The 16967-nt window shown below is 44.4% G+C and overlaps 1 protein-coding gene across 1 annotated transcript in view; it reads left to right on the top strand.

The window, feature by feature from the left end:
- LOC115644292 (trifunctional purine biosynthetic protein adenosine-3-like) overlaps positions 1-10655 on the top strand; it is a 50325-nt gene extending 39670 nt beyond the window's left edge. The window contains exons 16-21 of the mRNA XM_030548437.1: positions 454-657; positions 1666-1815; positions 4528-4661; positions 7868-8009; positions 9587-9702; positions 10374-10655. Coding sequence (XP_030404297.1) covers positions 454-657; positions 1666-1815; positions 4528-4661; positions 7868-8009; positions 9587-9702; positions 10374-10655 — 1028 coding nt within the window. The remainder of the gene's footprint in view (positions 1-453; positions 658-1665; positions 1816-4527; positions 4662-7867; positions 8010-9586; positions 9703-10373) is intronic.
- Positions 10656-16967: the final 6312 nt, after the last annotated feature.

Below are 16967 nucleotides of genomic sequence, written 5' to 3'. Positions count from 1 at the left end.
ATGTTTGGTGCCAGGCCCACAAAAGGTTAATCTGGCCCTGTTGGAAGGTGACAAATGTAATGGTGTGTCACAAAGAAAAAAAAGGTGCAGTGATGGTTTGCTTATTAAAAACTTGGGAAACACTGGTCAGTAGCAAATTCCCCTGCTCTCTGAATCAGTCACTTTGAGCCATCTGCACAGCACAAGGCAACCCCTGCACTTTCCACGGTGGGTGTAAATGGCCTGGGGCTTGAGATTTCTGACTGATCTGGGACAAATGTGTCTTTGCTCTATCATGGTTCATCTACAGCAGTATGTTTTCAATAGGCTGTTCAATAGTTCCCATAAATTTTAATGCGAGTTGCACAGGAAGTTAGCTGCCCAATGCTTTTAAAATGTAGAGGATATTATCGATTATACAATGGTTTATATCCAACCCTTTTGCTGATCTATAAACATTCCAACCATTTTCAGATGCTTATACTTGGCAAATACCTGAAATCTTCTCCTGGCTCCAAACAGAGGGAAACCTCTCAGAAGAGGAGATGGCCCGAACGTTTAATTGCGGGATCGGTGCTGTCTTGATGGCAGACAAGGAGCTGGCTCAGCAAGTTCTGAAGGATGTACAGAGGCATGAGGAAGCCTGGCTGATTGGAAATATAGTCCCAAGCCACACAGGTTACTGGGCCTCTTAACTTCAAATAAGAAAAATTGAATTCCATTCATTAGGGCCTGATCCATCGTCCACTGAAATAATGAAAAGCCATTCATTGATTTAAATGGGGTTTGGACCAGGCCCTTAGAGATGCCCTATTTAAGTTGTAAACCAACACAAAGTAGATCATTAAGGGTCTATTTCTTGGTGGTTCTGAGCACTTATTAGGAGACAACATGCTTTCACATGCACATCTCCTCAACTCAGCACCCTGCAAAACTTGGTCCATCATTCTTCAGTATAGATCAAGTGAGAAGTAATTTGCTACTAGAGATGGACTTTACTAAGTCACTGGACAGAGATACCTGTAAAACTGCTTGAGACTTGAGGCAAATCTCCCTAGTGTCTACAGTCATATAGGTACTCCTTATGTTATGACTGCAATAAAATCATTATTTCTTTGGGTCATATTTTACCAACATGTTATCAACAAAACTCCCATATGACAATAGCAGCAGTTATTTTGTGCAAATTTGGTGGGTAGAAGGAGGCTACTATTACATGCTTGTGGGTCTGCCAAGTGGTAGCTAGATCATCCCTAGTTAGGTGACTCTCCATTAAGTAATTCCATCCACTTGGGTGTGCATGCATTGAGACTTTCACCAGGCCCTTTATGATCCGCAAGCAGCAGCTTTAGTAAGGGAGATACAAGGAAGTTTTGGTTCAGTTGAGATCACTTTTAGCATCCCCTGTAGGGCAGTACGAGGTGGGGTGGGGGACGGGGGGACGACTAAGAGAAAGGTTTGATATGGGATGGAAGATATCTGTTAATGTGTCTTTACTATTTTAGGTTATTCCCATGCAAACTGTTGCATGTGAGTAACTTTACACATGAACTTAATGAGATTAGATAAATTATTCATTTCTATATTTCAAATATTGGGTAAGTGTTGATGTTAGCATAAATTATCACTGATAGGTTTGCTTAGTTGATTCTAAATAGAAAAATATTTTGATATTTTACTTTGAAGGATCTTCTCATGTCAAAGTCAAGAATCTCCTTAAAGCCTTGCAGTTAAATAGATTCCAGTTTCTGCAGAATGCTGCTGATATGGACAGTCACCTGCATGTTGAGCCCCCAAAAAGCAAAGTGAAAGTAGCTGTTCTCATTTCTGGAACAGGTGAGTTTGCATTTTTAAGTGCACAGGATGACATCAAATTCAGCCCCACCGTAAGTATTTACATCTCCATTTACTTCAGTACACTTGTACCTTCTTAAACCAGAACTGAATTTGACTCAAGGTCAAAAAGATGTTCTGTGCTAGCCACTAAAACACATTACTTGTGTGAAACAGGGTTGGTGACCCTTCTATCAGCAGATAAGTCTTAGACCACATGTGACACGGTTGTCTTGCCATCCCAGATGGAGAGAATGAATTAGTCACATGACAGCCAGTCATGACACTAAAGCAGCCTTCTGGGAGGGTAGAAAAACAGAGATCTAGCCAATGGGGGACTGCAGAGTGAATCTACAAGAAGAGAAGTTTCCTGCAGTGGTCCCCAAGGAAGGAACTTGGGGCTGGGTAGAAAGACCCAGATGGAAGATTTGTTTTCTTTTTTGGGAGAAGGCCAAAAAGGCAGGCCAGACCTTGTCTTCTCCATTGTCTCCAAGGATAAAGGAAGAGAGAATACCTCGGGCAGGAGGGGCACAGCTTAAGGCTCAATGCAAGAGTTTTTTCTGTTTGTTTGGAACTTTGTTAATAAAACCAGATCCCAGAATGGGCTGTTACTGGACTTGTGAGAGTCTCTCTCTTTTTTTTTTTTTTTAGTTATTGAGTATTGAAGAGGGGAAACTGAGGTAGGGGCCCACAGAGCTACCCTTGACTACAAGGGGGCATGCAGAAGGCAACTGATTTTGTTGCATACTGCTAATCCATAAATTCTTTAGTCTTTTTCCATTCGCATGCTTGTTAAAGCAGATAGTATTTTAATGCATCCAAACACTTTGATGAAACATACAAGGATTAGATCACTTAGGTGACGGTAACACATTGTCACTACCTTGCCAAATCAAACAACACTCGTGTTCATAGTGACCACAAATTATTATCTAATGGCTGTTTGGTGAACTGAAGTAGTGCTCTGTCTGATTCTCAGTGGACAGAAACCACCACCACCACCACAGCTGGCATTATAGCTGGTCCCCCTACTGTCACTCTCAGGGCTGGTCTACACTAGAAAATTAGATGAACCCAGCTATGTCGCTCAGAGGTGAAAAAAATCCACACCCTTGAGTGATGTAGTTTAAGCCAACCTAACCCCTAGTGTAGAAATACTAGGACAATGGAAGAACTCTTCCATCAATGTAGCAACTGCCTCTTGGGGAGGTGAATTCACTAAAGTGATGGGAGAACCCCTCTTGTCACTGTAGTGTCTACACTGAAGCACTACAGCAGCCCAGCTGTGCCACTGTAGCATTTCAAGCCTAGACAAGCCCTCAAAAGAGGCCAGGGATTGAATACACACGGAGACTGAACTGTGCTTGCACCCCAGAGAGGCTCCCTCCAAGCAGGTCATGTCTGAAACATGTTGCTATAGTAGTAGGGGGGGAAGCTTATACTGGCTACGGCTGTGGTATTCCTGTTGTATGGATAAACAAGACTTTGGTCTTGAAGGCTGTCTACCTAGCACTCATCCTTAACACAAATTTCACATATAAAAATTGAAAAATATTTAAAATTATATAAAAATAGTAAAAGGGGATAACGTGGTTAGCAAGATTTCTCCACATAATGGAAATCCAGAATGTGTAGCATTACAGAGGGGTGAAATATAGGATAACATGAAAAGGACTCAAAGCTCTTTGAAAACAGGGGTTCAAAGCTGATTGCCAGAAATATGAAGAAAACAAAGCATTGTTCAGTAACAGCCAACACGGAACACTCCTAACTGTTGTTTATTTAGGAGCAGATGTTATCCCCAGTGCCCTCACTCAGTAACTTTGCTAGGCATGGGAAAAGGGGGTGAATCCTCCCCTTAAATAATAAAGCATAGTAGCTGGAGTAATCTGTATAACATTAGTACCTCCTGCCACCCTACTCTTTCCCGGTGCACATCTGCAGCTGGACTCTGTGTACTTTGTAGCGAGCTTTCCCTAGGTTGCAAGAGTGGCCCTCTATGCCTCTGGAAGAGGGGACAGGCTTTGCCCATTAATGTGTCTGAGCTCTTCTGGTCACTTGTTGTTCAGAGATTGTTACAATACCTATGCCAACTTTGGAGCCCCCAAAAGGAAAGCTGGTTGTATTATTGCTTTTTATGATGCTGCAGGCATTCATCCCCCAAAGAGCAATAGCTCAGGCTACATTTTAGTCATGGGTATTTTTAGTAAAAGTCATGGACAGATCATGGGCAGTAAACAAAAATTTATGGCCTGTGACCTGTCCATGACTTGTACTATATACCCCTGACTAAATCGGGGGGGGGGGGCGCAGCCTGAGGGCTCTGTGTGCTGCCTCTGCCCTGTGCGCTGGCTCTGCAACTCCCATTGCCTGGGAACCATGGCCAGTGGGAGCTGCAGGGGAGGCGCCTGCAGGTGGAAGCAGTGTGCAGAGCCGCCTGGCCATGCCTCCACCTAGGAGCTGAGCAATATCCCTGCTTCTGAGGAGTGCCCCAAGATAAGCGGCACCCAGAGCCCTCACCCCCTCCCATGACCCAGCCCCCAGCCCTGAGCCCCCTCCCATACCCACACTCCTGCTGCTGTGGGAGCGAGGCACGGTGGCCCGACACTGCCTCAGCATCGGCTGGTGCAGCTACTCCAGGGCCATTTAATTCACAAAGTGAGTAAAGTCTTCAGCATCCTGTTTATAAGACTTGTTCTTCTCTTTTAATTTGAGGTACAAACCTTGCGGCACTTATCGCATATGCCAGAGAACCAGCAAGCTGTGTACAGATAGCTCTTGTCATCTCTAATAAGTCTGGAGACGTGGAAGAATTGAGAAATGCAGCCCGGGCTGGGATTCCCACCAGGGTAAGGACATCCATTTCCTTTCAGTCACCAGAGGAACAGCTACTGCTTTTACAAATCTGGAACAAGTTTTCACTAATAATTCTGGCCCCACATTTATTTAAACTTACGTTAAGTTGCTAGCTAAAAGTATAAAACAATGACATCAGATAGCTAAGATCAAATCCAAAATCTTGTAGCACCTGATCCAGTGCTCACTGAAATCAGTGGAAATCTTTCCATTAATTTCAGTGGGCATTAGGACCCCAATTGAGTGAAGGATTGAAGTGTGTGCGTTGAAATCAATGGGACTTCAGATGTGTGCTTGCTTTGCTGAGCCCTATGCAGCTTACACCTTTAACTGAAAAGAGGAAGAAGAAATCAGTAAAACATCATTTTTTTTGGACTGCACGTGCACACTTTCCCCTCCTATGCTGCATTTATCCATTGGCTTCTTGAGCATGTAGTGAATATCTGCATAAGAAGACCGGTCTCTCACACCATCCCCAATTGCTTTCAATAGCAAAGTGAGTCTGATTCTGTTGTTGTTGTTATTATTATTATTAAGCAGAACTTCACTGCCCAAGGAGTCCCATTGATTTCAATTGCATAACATAGACATATAGTAGAAAGAATTGCACACACTGAGAATAGTGATACCATCTAGAGCAGGGGCAGGCAAACTTTTTGGCCTGAGGGCCACATTGGGTTTCTGGAATCGTATGGAGGGTGTTAGGATATAGATATTCAGGCCTGTCTGCACAGGCCTATACTTTAAGAATTTAGATGTATTCTTATCACTTGGCTAGTTTATAGAGGCATAAAAGAAAGAATCAAAATCACTGTCTGTGTAATGGCCTTCTCTTACTGTGACAGGCTAAGACCTTCAGCTAAGATGTAGTTAGGCAGCCATAAGCTGGGAAGTGTATGGTCACATCCTCACATTCCAAACTAGTCACATTGAAATGAGCTGCTATTGGGCTATTAGGAATACAATCCTGTCCTGATATTCCTATCACCTCCAGAGAAAGGGAAAAGCCTAGAAGATGTAAAAGGAAACTTAGTTTGATCGCATCCTGTCTGGCAAGAACTCACTTATCAAAAGAAGACAGCTGGAGAACACTGATGTCTGTATAGATGTAGTTGTGAAATCCTCACTTCTGTATTGTTTTGTATGTTTATTTGCATGGTCTCTGTCTGGTTCTGTAATTGTTTCTGTCTACTGTATAATTAATTTTGTTGGGTGTAAACCAATTAAGGTGGTGGGGTATAATTGGTTAAATAACCATGTTACAATATGTTAGGATTGGTTAGTTAAATTTCAGTAAAATGATTGGTTAAGGAATAGCTAAGCAAAACTCAGGTTTTGCTATATAATCTGAAGTCAATCAGGAAGTGGGGGGGGGGAATGGGATCATGTTTTGCGAAAGGGGGAAATGGGAACAGGGGATGGGAACAGGAACAGGGACACAGGCAAGGCTCTGTGGTGTCAGAGCTAGGAAGGGGGACACTAGGGAAGGAAACTGGAATTGTGCTTGCTGGAAGTTCACCCCAATAAACATCGAATTGTTTGCGCCTTTGGACTTCGGGTATTGTTGCTCTCTGTTCATGCGAGAAGGGCCAGGGAAGTAAGAAAGTCAAGGAATAAACCTTCTAACAGAGGGCCGGTTAGGGGAGGCTGTGCCTCCCCAAACAGCCAGGTGTGGCCCAGCCCCCAACCCCTATCCAACCCCTTGCCCCTGCTTCTCGCCTTCTGACAGCTGGGACTCCTGCCCATCCAACTCCCCTGTTCCCTGATGGCCCCCTGGGGACCCCTGTCCCATCCACCCCCCCATTCTTTGTTTCCCACCCACCCCCGAACCCCATGCCCCATCAACTCCCCCCCTCCTTCCTGATAGCCCCCCTGGGACCCTTGCCCCATCCAACCATCCCTTCTCCCTGACTGCCCCCAGACACCCCACCCCTGACTGTCCCCTGCCACCCCATCCAACCCCTCTTCTCCTTCCTGACGGCCCCCCAGGGACCCCTGCTCCCTGTTCCCTGCCCTCTGACTGCCCTGACCCCTATTCACACCCTTTTCCCCTGACCACTATCTCGAACTCCCCTGCCCTCTAGCCAACCTCCACTGCTCCCTGCCCTGGCCCCAGGACAGGCAGCCACACCGCACAGCACAGAGCACCAGTTCAGGCTGGGCTCTGCAGCTGCACTGCCCCAGGAGCTTGCTGCTCCGCCACCCAGAGCACTGTGCCAGCGGCGCAGTGAGCTGCGGCTGCAGGGGGAGGAGGAACAGCAGGGAAGGGGCCGGGGGCAATCCTCCCAGGCCAGGAGCTCAAGGGCCATAGTTTGCCCACCCCTGATCTAGAGCCTTCTGACTTAAAACATAGTGAGCCAAAAACACGTTCTTATTATAAGATTTAAGATCCTGAACCATTCTCTGTTCATACAGCTATGCTCAGACAGTAATGAAGGACATAGTAGCATTTAGTGGTTCTCCCATGCAGCTGAAAGTTTGAGCTAGCTCCGCCAAACTGTTAAACTGGAGGCACCTTAAATTTTCTCCAGTAGTCTATAAGCTCATATCTGAAAAACGTGTGTCAAGGGCCTTCAAAAGGTTTTCATGGGGACGAGAAACACTGCTCCATCACCTGTATTGATGAAAGTTGTCTTTAAAGGAATTGAAACACTTTCCTTGGGTATCTTCATTTTGGTCTGGAGTAGGGAAGAACATGATCTTCGCTCGTCTTACACACAATGTCTGATCAGTCCAGTGTCTTTTAAAATAAACTCACTGTTGCACAAGTCAATGGCTGTAAAATGATGGTGCTGCTTTTGGTGAAACCACATTGTTTTAAAGTAAATCTGTTCACTTCATATGCATTCTTCATGTGCATCTGGATTCAGGATAGGAGTAAGAACTTTGTCAATCATATCTTCTCACATAAAAAAATCACTAGAAAACACCCTTTTAAGGAATTCTGCTGCACTGGCTGGCAGGTGAACTTAGATGATGATATAGATCTTTCCCATTTCTGCTTCCTATGATTCTGTGAATTGCAAACACTGATTGATAGTACACGTGAGCACTAGCAAGGCTGTAACAACTTTTTAAAAATACTGGTATGTTTTGGCATGGGCCATTTTGATTTTCCTTTGTTCTCCAAGTAGTTACCCTCATTCTTACACACTGAGTCACTTTTAGTGTTTTGGCTTTGGTTGTTTTAATATTTTAGGTAATTGACCATAAATTGTACGGAAGCCGCTCTGAATTTGACCGCACAATTGACAGTGTCCTTGAAGAATTCTCTGTTGAACTGATTTGTCTCGCAGGATTTATGAGAATTTTGTCCAGTGCTTTTATCAGAAAGTGGTACGGTAAGAAACGAGAATAAATAATTGTTAGTAATAGCTGTAAAAGAGGCATGAAAAATATCAGTGCTTGGGGCCCATTCAGGAGTCTGGGGGCTTATCCAGTAGTGCACAGCATTACCATTACAGGGCAAGATTCTAACACCTTTTGTCATATTGATTAGCACCGTCTTCTGCATACAGTTGTATTTAAATCAATGGGGAGTATCTTATGCTTTCATTCATGTAATTCATTCATTCGAATCAATGGGACTTTGCAAAAGGTAAGGTATTACCCAAAGAGCTAAATTGTGCCCTGGGTATTGGGGTGGCAGAGGGGCAAAGAGGAAGGAAAGCAGGGTCCCTAGAGTCACTAAGCTCCTCCCACCCCAGGCAGGTGGCTGAAAAGGGCTGGGGAGCAGGTGGAAGGTTGGTTCTGTTCACTGCAATGTACCTGGTGGCATAGCTGTGCCCATGCATCAAAGAGCACATGCTGTGCTGGGTATAGACCTGGGGCAGTTACTCTTTGCCAAGAGTAGCAGGGGAACTGGGAGTGAGACTGAATTCTCAAGTCCCTCCTGAGCTGCTCTAGGAGCAGCACAACAATGCCCTGCCCCTTACCCTGGGCTTGAGGTAAAACCATGATGGAGCCTAGAGTGAATAAGGCTATTAAAATCTGACTCACAGGGTATATCTACCCTGTCTAGGTTATCTGACTTGGACTATGGGGCAAAAAATTGCATTGTAGATGTTTGGGCTATGGCTGGAGTCCGGGCTCTCAGACCCTCCTCCTTGGCGGTTTTCGGAGCCTGGGCTCTAGCCTGAGCCTGAAAGTCTACACTGCTATTTTTAGGCCCATGATCCCAAATCAATTGATCCACACTCTGAGACTCAGTTCTGTGGGGTTCTTATTGCAGTGGAAATGCACCCATAGAGACCAAGGTTCCAGTCACAGAGGCTGGGAATGCACACTCCCTAGCCGTTGACCCCTCTGTCCTGTTAAAAACCGTCCAATTCCTCAGGCCTCAGTGAGAGGTTACTCCCTTTTTATTCAGACCTTACTCAGACATCTCCTCCCAGCCCTGCCTCCAGGGGAGTGATCTGTGTCACACTTTTCCATCTGAAGATTACTGCTGTCTCTGCACTGGCACAATAGCATCCCTACAGAGTGGTCTCTCTCTTTCCCAGCTCCCCTTGTGCACAGAGTTGTGAGCTGGGTATGCAACTTAGGGGGTAGAGGGAACCTTCTGACCCCTTCCTCCTATCTGTGGCCATGGAGGACAAGTGACTGTCTTGTCTTTATCTCAAACCTCATTTTGCTTGGCTTGCAGCAGCAGCTGTACTTCACTGTCCTTGGCCCTGGAAACGTAATATTTCCTAAACGATTTCCTCAGATCCTAGCCCCAGCATCTCTGCTTTTGCATTTTAACCCTTGTACACCTTAGTAAGTTCTGATTGCAGTTTGGAGCATTCCAGGTTGTGGAATGACACCTAGTGTTATGAGCTCTTGCTGACATATTTTATTAATTGACTATCATCTATGTTTTTTATTTTAAAAGAACTTCAGCTTAAATTTTTGTTCTATTTTTTAAAATAATTTTTAGGTAAAATTTTGAACATTTGTCCATCACTATTACCTTCAGTCAAAGGGGGAAATGCCCATAAGCAGGTGCTACAAGCAGGAGTCAAAGTCACTGGCTGTACAGTACATTTTGTACTTGTAAGTATTGTTCTGCCTCTAAGAATTATTCTAACTCTAGGCAAATGATTATTGTATCACAATAACCAATGCATAAATGTTATCCAGATAATATCAGTGTAATGAACTTGTACCTGGAAATAATAGAATTATTACCAATAAAATAGGAAGAGTTGGAAGTTAAATTTCTGTAGGAAGATTAGTTTATGAATAGGAATGTGCAAAAATGTGCCCCAGTCCATTAAAGACCCAATGCATGCTTTACCCTATGCATGTGAATAATCCCACTGATGCCCTTCCCAAGTGATCTATTCCTTTAGATCGCCTTATCTCTATTGCCCTCTTCTCATTCCCTCCCTCACCCTCCTTCCCTTCATGATAGAGGCATGTCCCAGTCTTTTCTATCCTGAAAAACTATCCATCAACTATCTTTTTGCATCTCTGACATAACCCCCATCTCTCCCTTTTATCTCCACTCATCAAATGTGTGGTCTGCAACTGATGCAATGAATCCATCCCTTCAATCTGCCTTCTGCCATCTCCACACTACTGAAAATGTCCCTACTGACCTTTTCTTGGTCAGATCTCAAGTCCTTTACACCATCCACATCCTCCACCTACACCTTTCTGCTATGTTGGATGCTGTCAACCATCTTCTCCTAACAACTGATTTATAAATATCTCCCACTTAGGAGGAAGCTAATACAGGAGCAATAATTCTCCAGGAGCCTGTCTCTGTGAACACAGATGATACCGAGGAGACCTTGTTGGAAAGGGTGAAGGAAGCAGAGTGCCGAGCCTTTCCCATTGCCTTGCAGCTGGTGACCAGTGGAGTGGTGCGACTAGGAGCAGATGGTAAAATCTGCTGGAAACAAGGAACCCAAAGCTTGACTCATCATGAAAAGCAGGATTGCATTTCCTCCACTACTACTCTGAAGCCACAACAGTACAATAGGCTACAGTCAAATGCATGAATGTTCTACTCATTGCTCACTGGTTTTTCTCTGTCTGTTGTTTCTTCTGTCCTGATTTCAGGCAGACCAGTTTCATATCTTTCATTCACAACCGGAGATATATCTTCCCCAATCTAAAGTTACAGTTCCTTTGCTAAATCAGTGTTGGAATCTAAATTACCACATGTTGGGTTTGTGCATGTTCAGCTGTTTGTTAAAGGAATATATATATATAATAATATATAAAGCAAAGAACCAGAGAATTCAAGGTGTGAAAATAACAATGGTTTATAAGGGAAATCTAGTTTTGTCAGTATCTCCTTTTGATTGTTAATCTGATTCCAGAAAACCATGAACTTCACAAACCAACCCTAAATGAATTGAAGGAAGGGCAGGGGGGCAAGCTATCACTAGGCATTCTACCACCAAGGGCAGATCCAGTCAGATCAAAATTAGGTCCCTACTTGACAGGTGAGGGATATGGAAAAAAATTAGGCAACTTCTTAGAGGAAAAGTGCTAATTTTGTAGAAAGAGGTTGGTGTCTCAGTGAGTAGTCTCCCCTTTCCATCACCATGGAAGGCTCCTGGGCGTCTCTCTGTCTTCTCCCTGGTGGGTCTGTAGCTCTATGTGATGGGGAGTGAGCCTGGTTGTTATGGCAGAGAAGCGGGAAAGAACTGTTAATTTGATCAATGGTCAACTCCATCTGCCTGAGAAGTCAGAGACAAAAATTAGCACAACTAGGTTTAGACATTAGTCACATTTCTAGAATTAGGATCAAAGCCTCTGCTATTAGCAGTTCCTGGGACCCTGGTCTCAAATAGGTAAAAATGCAGCCAAAAAGTTGGAAGTGCCCAATTTTATGGAAAATATTGAATTGTGTTTTCTGCAAAATTACCTGTGAACTAAGGCCCTCATTAAAAGTGGAGCCAGCTGGTCCAAAAGCCAGCTGTAACAAGGGTAACTGACTTTGAGGGAAAATTTTACAAAATGGATTACATTTTTATCGAGCAACCTTTATCTTGTTTAAGTTCTCAGGGAGAAGCTATTTTCTCTAATCTTTCCTTCTCATGTTGTAGGAGCATGTTTTGAAGGTATGTCAAAGCACAGTCCAATTTCTTGAGTGGGAAGGGCAGTTTCCAAATATTGTAAAACATTACACAGAAGATTACTGGTACATATTGAAGAATCTTTTTGGATCCTGTTTAGGATAGTGAGAAGGGCCAGAAATACGCATTTTCCAGGTTTCTGATAGCAAGGAGAAAGAGGATGATTTCTCCATCGAGTGACTGGGTGCACATACATTCCACTGTAAGAGCTTGTCTTCGCTACCCGGGTAAGTCGACCTAAGTTATGCTACGTGAATAATGTAGCTGGAGTCAACGTAGTTTAGGTCGACTTACCCCGGTGTCTTCAGTGCACTGTGTCAATGGGAGACGTTCTCCTGCTGTCTTACCTTAATCTTCTTGGGGAGGTGCTGTACCAGGGTTGGCCGGAGAGCACTCTGCAGTCGATTTAGCAGGTCTTCACTAGACCCACTAAGTCGACCCCTGCTGCATTGATTGCAGCAGTGTTGATCTCCCTAAGTGTGTGCATGCCCAATGTACTTGAGACAGACTTTTGCTACCCATTCCAGCAGGCAGTGCACATATCCCCCACTATCCTCCTGCCCCGAGCGGAGGATGTAAAGGACATGATAGCCACCTTCCTCTCCATTTCTTCTTACTGCTCATGGCGGGAGTCAGAGTTCCCCATTACCCCTGAGCTTCAGTTAGCCAGCCTTTCAGAGGAATGTTTGTATTATATATATTTAGTGTTAGTAAATACCAGAACAATTAACTGGGCAAAGATCCCCAGATTTCAAACAACATGCCATGTGCATGGCCATGATCCTGGCTAGTGCCATACAAAAATTGTCCTAGCTGCTTAGGCAACAAATGTGAGAAACAAATGCCGCCTTCGTACTTCCTTCCCAACCAGAACAAAGAAACAAAGGGATTTCTGCCTTAAAGTAAATCTTCTGCTAAAGGCGATGCATCTCTCATCAGAGCCCAAACCCGACCCTGAGAGGACAGAACGTTCGTCCGTGAGGAGTGCCCCACTGGCAGCCTCTGCTTCCAAGCCAAAATCTGGCAAGAAATGTTACTTGTCATTTTCTGTGGCCTCCTCAAACTGTTCAAAATCCTCCTCTCATCCTCCAAGACCAACAAACCTTCAAAATCTCATTCTTCTTCTCACAGAAAGTCTCTGAAATTTGAGGTCTGGTCATAAGCACCAACACTCCCCAGCATCATTGATGGCCCTGCTGGTGCCAGAGTCAAAGACCAATGCCTCCTGCCTACCAGAGAGATCTTTGAGCCCACTGCTGTTGGGTCTGGCACCACCAGTGTTAGCAGCTTAGCACTCACCTCTGATATTGGTGCTGTCGATGCTGCAGGCATTCTTCGACTATCTTTTTGTCTCTCTCTCTCCTGGACTCTCCTTGTTACATCAGCTGGTGTCGACCTTAGTGCCTTCAGCTGCATCTGCACTGCCAGCACCAGCAACTTCACTTACCACCATGGTTGAGGCAGTTCCATCCACTTTGTCTATGGGTGCTGTACTGTCAATACTGACTCACCTGTCCTGCATTCTGACTACCTTGTCCACCAGCACCGTTGGATACATCTTTGAGTGTGCTACCTTTGGGACAACACAGTATGTTGCTGGTGCTGAGACCGCCCACCGATGCCTATGGGAATCATTCCACCATTTACTGAAGAGTTTTGTGTTTCCTCCTCTTCAGACTCAACCATGAGAGACCCATACGTCTGGGAACGTCTTTCAGGTCTCCATACAGACGACGTTGTAGAGATACCCAAATTAGGGCAAGAACATTATTATAAAGATGTCCCAGTATGGTGCCATCCACCGTGGGCAGTACAAAGACTGCACGGTCCTCCTTGGCCGGCTTCAAGACTATCCAGGTCTCTGTTGGCCACTCAATCAAAAGAGTCACCTCCTCATGTACCTAATAGTGCCTAGAGACTATCCTCTTCCAAACCCACAACCAACAGGTCTATTGGAGCCTACAGAGCCAGAGGAGAATGAGGATATTCCTGCCCTCCACAGCCCCAGTATTTCTTCCTTTCTCCAGAGTCATCACCTTCTCTTGGAGGACTTTAAAGATTTTCAGGACCTCATTAGGAGGCTGGCCACATCTCTGGGGCTACAGGCAGCACTCATGCAAGACAATCTGCAGAAACGGTTGGATGTCTCTCAAATTCCCACTCCACAAAGCATTGCCCTTTCCACTAATGGGCCTTGTTGGATCCTCCCAAGACCCTCTGGCGGACATCAGCCTCTGTACCTCTCACTGTCAAATGGGTGGATGGATGATACCAAGTCCCCTAACCAAAATTCAAGTATTTCTTTACACGGTGGCAAACAAGCATCAGACACAGCCTCACCCTAAGGCTATCCCTCCAAAAAATAAGGAATACAAGACTGGAACTTATGAGCCTTCAAATGAGGGTGTTAAATTAGGCCTTGTTGTCCAAATATACCTTATTAACAGGACAGCAATTTCAAAATTTGTAGACAAACTGGCTCAGGAATACAGGGAACAGTTTTTGGCCATCATATCAGAAGGTTATCTCACTGCTTGCTTGCCCCTCCAAGGAGCGATGGACAAGACAGTGCATCATGTTCAGTGGCTATGTAACCCTTCTGCCAGGTGGAGCTAGCAGCAACAAGGGCTGGGTTCAGTATCTGGATTTCCTTTCCCTTGATACAACAGATAACCGGCTTGAGCCCCCACCCAGTTACCTGGGAAAATTACGCACCACCCCTGGGTGCCTCTGAGAGGCAATACTTCCCCATTCGCAAGCATAGAGTCTGAGTGAGGAAAATAAACTTTTAATAAAAGGAGGGAAGTAACTGGATGTTAATTTGGGAAAATACTGCCAACAGAGTTCATAAACATAAACCATGAATGAAAGACACATCCCCAAGAAGGTTCAGCACTGTCCTTTTCCCCTCAGGTTCTTAAGTCCAACAACCCATGTGCCCAACCCTTCTCTGCACCCCGCTCACAGTTACTGTTCTTGGTCAGTGCAGACCCAGAATTCAGAGGTGCAGCTGCAGAATTCACCTCCCCCCTGGGTGGGATAAAGAGGTACCTTACTCGCTCTGCTGCGTGGGCACTCGCTTGCTGCCCCTTTCTGCCGGCCACCCTGCTCACTGCTCTCTAGATTGACTGATTTACTTAGTAATCCTTATCCATGGGTTACTCTATGTCTGATCTGGTATCTTTATGGGACCTGCATTTGGTATTATCTTGTTCGATGGGTTCCACCTTTTTGAACCTTTGGCAACAACATCCTTGCCACTGCCATCAATGAAAACAGTCTTTCTGGTAGAAATTATCCCTGCAAAGAGGGTGTCAAAGCCCCCGGCACTTCTAGCGCGCCCTGTTTTCACAGTATTTCACAAAAACAAAGCCTCGCTTTGGCCACACTTTAAGATTTTGCCTAAGGCAGTCTCTGCATTCCACCTCAACTTGATCATTCATCTTCCAGTGTTCTTTTTGAAATCTTGTTCTACCAAGGTTAAAGAAAAGCTTAATTCTTTGGATGTTCGGAGAGCTCTGATACTTTACCTGGACTGCAAAAAGTCTTTCGGATCCTGTCTTAGACTTTGTGTAGCGTATGCTGAAAGGATTAAAGGGTTACCTATTACAGTCCTGCAAATTTCACATTGGATTTCTGACTGCATCAAGCTTTGCTACGATCTAGTGAAGGTCTCGCCTCTACTGAGGATAACAGTCCGCTCCACTAAGGCTCATTCCACTTGGCTAGCCTTTTTGGAGCAACAGTCCTGTGGTGGTCACTTGCAAAGCAGCAACGTGGTCATCGCTGTATATACTTTCTCCACACACTGTGCCATTACTTAGGCTTTCTGAGACAATGCCAACTTTGGCCATCTCCAAGTAGTCTGAAGTTCCACCATCTGTAAGGAAAGTGCTGGTGAATCACTTGCAGTGGAATGACTATGTGCACAGCCACTCAAAGGAGTTAAAAATGGTTACTTACCTGTACAATGCTTTGTACCTATTCTTCTAGATGTTTAGTCAAATACATATTCCACACTCCTCTCACCTTCCCTGCTACTTCAGGAATTGTAGGTGTGCCTAGTGCACTCATCTGTCTACTGTGGACTGCATTTGTGCACCACACATCTTGAAGAACATCAGGCATTGTACAGGTAAGTAACCATTTTAGTGACAAAGGAGTCACCAGACTTGATTTGCAATGGAAGCTGAATCTCCATTTTCACAATGTCAAGCCAGTGACAGGCTGGGCAGTATGGGCTTCTTCCTTTAACTAAACACTTTGCCCAAGTAGGAGGCTTATTTTAACTCTGTCAGAGTAAAGGGCCATGTGCAAGTAAAATAAATCAGTGGGGAGGCAGGTCAGCCAAGAAATTATTGGAGTAGTTGGAAAAAGAAACAGCTAGAATTGAGCTTTCCGATGAAGGAGCCACTGATTGATTGATTAGATCAGATCATGGACATTTATATCCCCTAAGGTTCAATGAATAAACACTTATGTTTTGGAATTGAGTTTCATGTTCTGTACTTTTAGGGGCCTATCTTAGGTCAGGCTCTTGGCTCTAGTGAGATATTCCAAAGCCTGCGGCAAACTCCATTATAATTTACATTACGAGGAGGGGAGTATTTCGTTCAAGTTTTGTATTCATGCTTGTACTGTGGTGAATGTGGAGTTGGTAGTTGGAGAAGGTAAAGAAAACGATTCCTACTGTTACTTCTTGTCTACCTTTAATATACAAGACATTTATGGCTTCGATATAGCAAATGATGGAGTTTTATTGTTATGATTACAACAGTGAACTTCTGTTTTCATGTTAGCCCTTTCCTTTCTCCCAGATTAAACTGAGGACAGCTGGCAAATGCTTTTAATAGACACAGGATAAACGCACATGATTATTGCTTCTATTCTCTTGTGGTACTGTAGCCGTATAGTAATATTGTCCTGTCTATTGTTTTGAATTGTATAATCTTGTTTGAACATATTCAAATCTAACACAGTTATAACTGGAGCCGTAGCTCTTCTTATTTATGTATCTCAGATACTTCTCTGATCCCCCTTGCCATTGTATCCAAGAAACTCAGTCTTTAACTTATTTTTCTTCATACCACCTCTGTGAGGTATAATGCCCACTTTGTACAGATTGAGAATTGAGGCACTCATTGCCAGACGTTTAAAGCTAGTTAAGCACCTAATTCCCATTGAAAGGCCATCTGCTTCTTTAGGCACCTAAACACCTTTGTAAAT

The sequence above is a fragment of the Gopherus evgoodei genome, chromosome 1 (genome assembly GCF_007399415.2).
Source record: "Gopherus evgoodei ecotype Sinaloan lineage chromosome 1, rGopEvg1_v1.p, whole genome shotgun sequence".
In the NCBI taxonomy this organism is placed as follows: domain Eukaryota; kingdom Metazoa; phylum Chordata; order Testudines; family Testudinidae; genus Gopherus; species Gopherus evgoodei.
The sequence above is the reverse complement of the archived record's forward strand: the minus strand, read 5'-3'. Positions and strand labels throughout refer to the sequence as shown.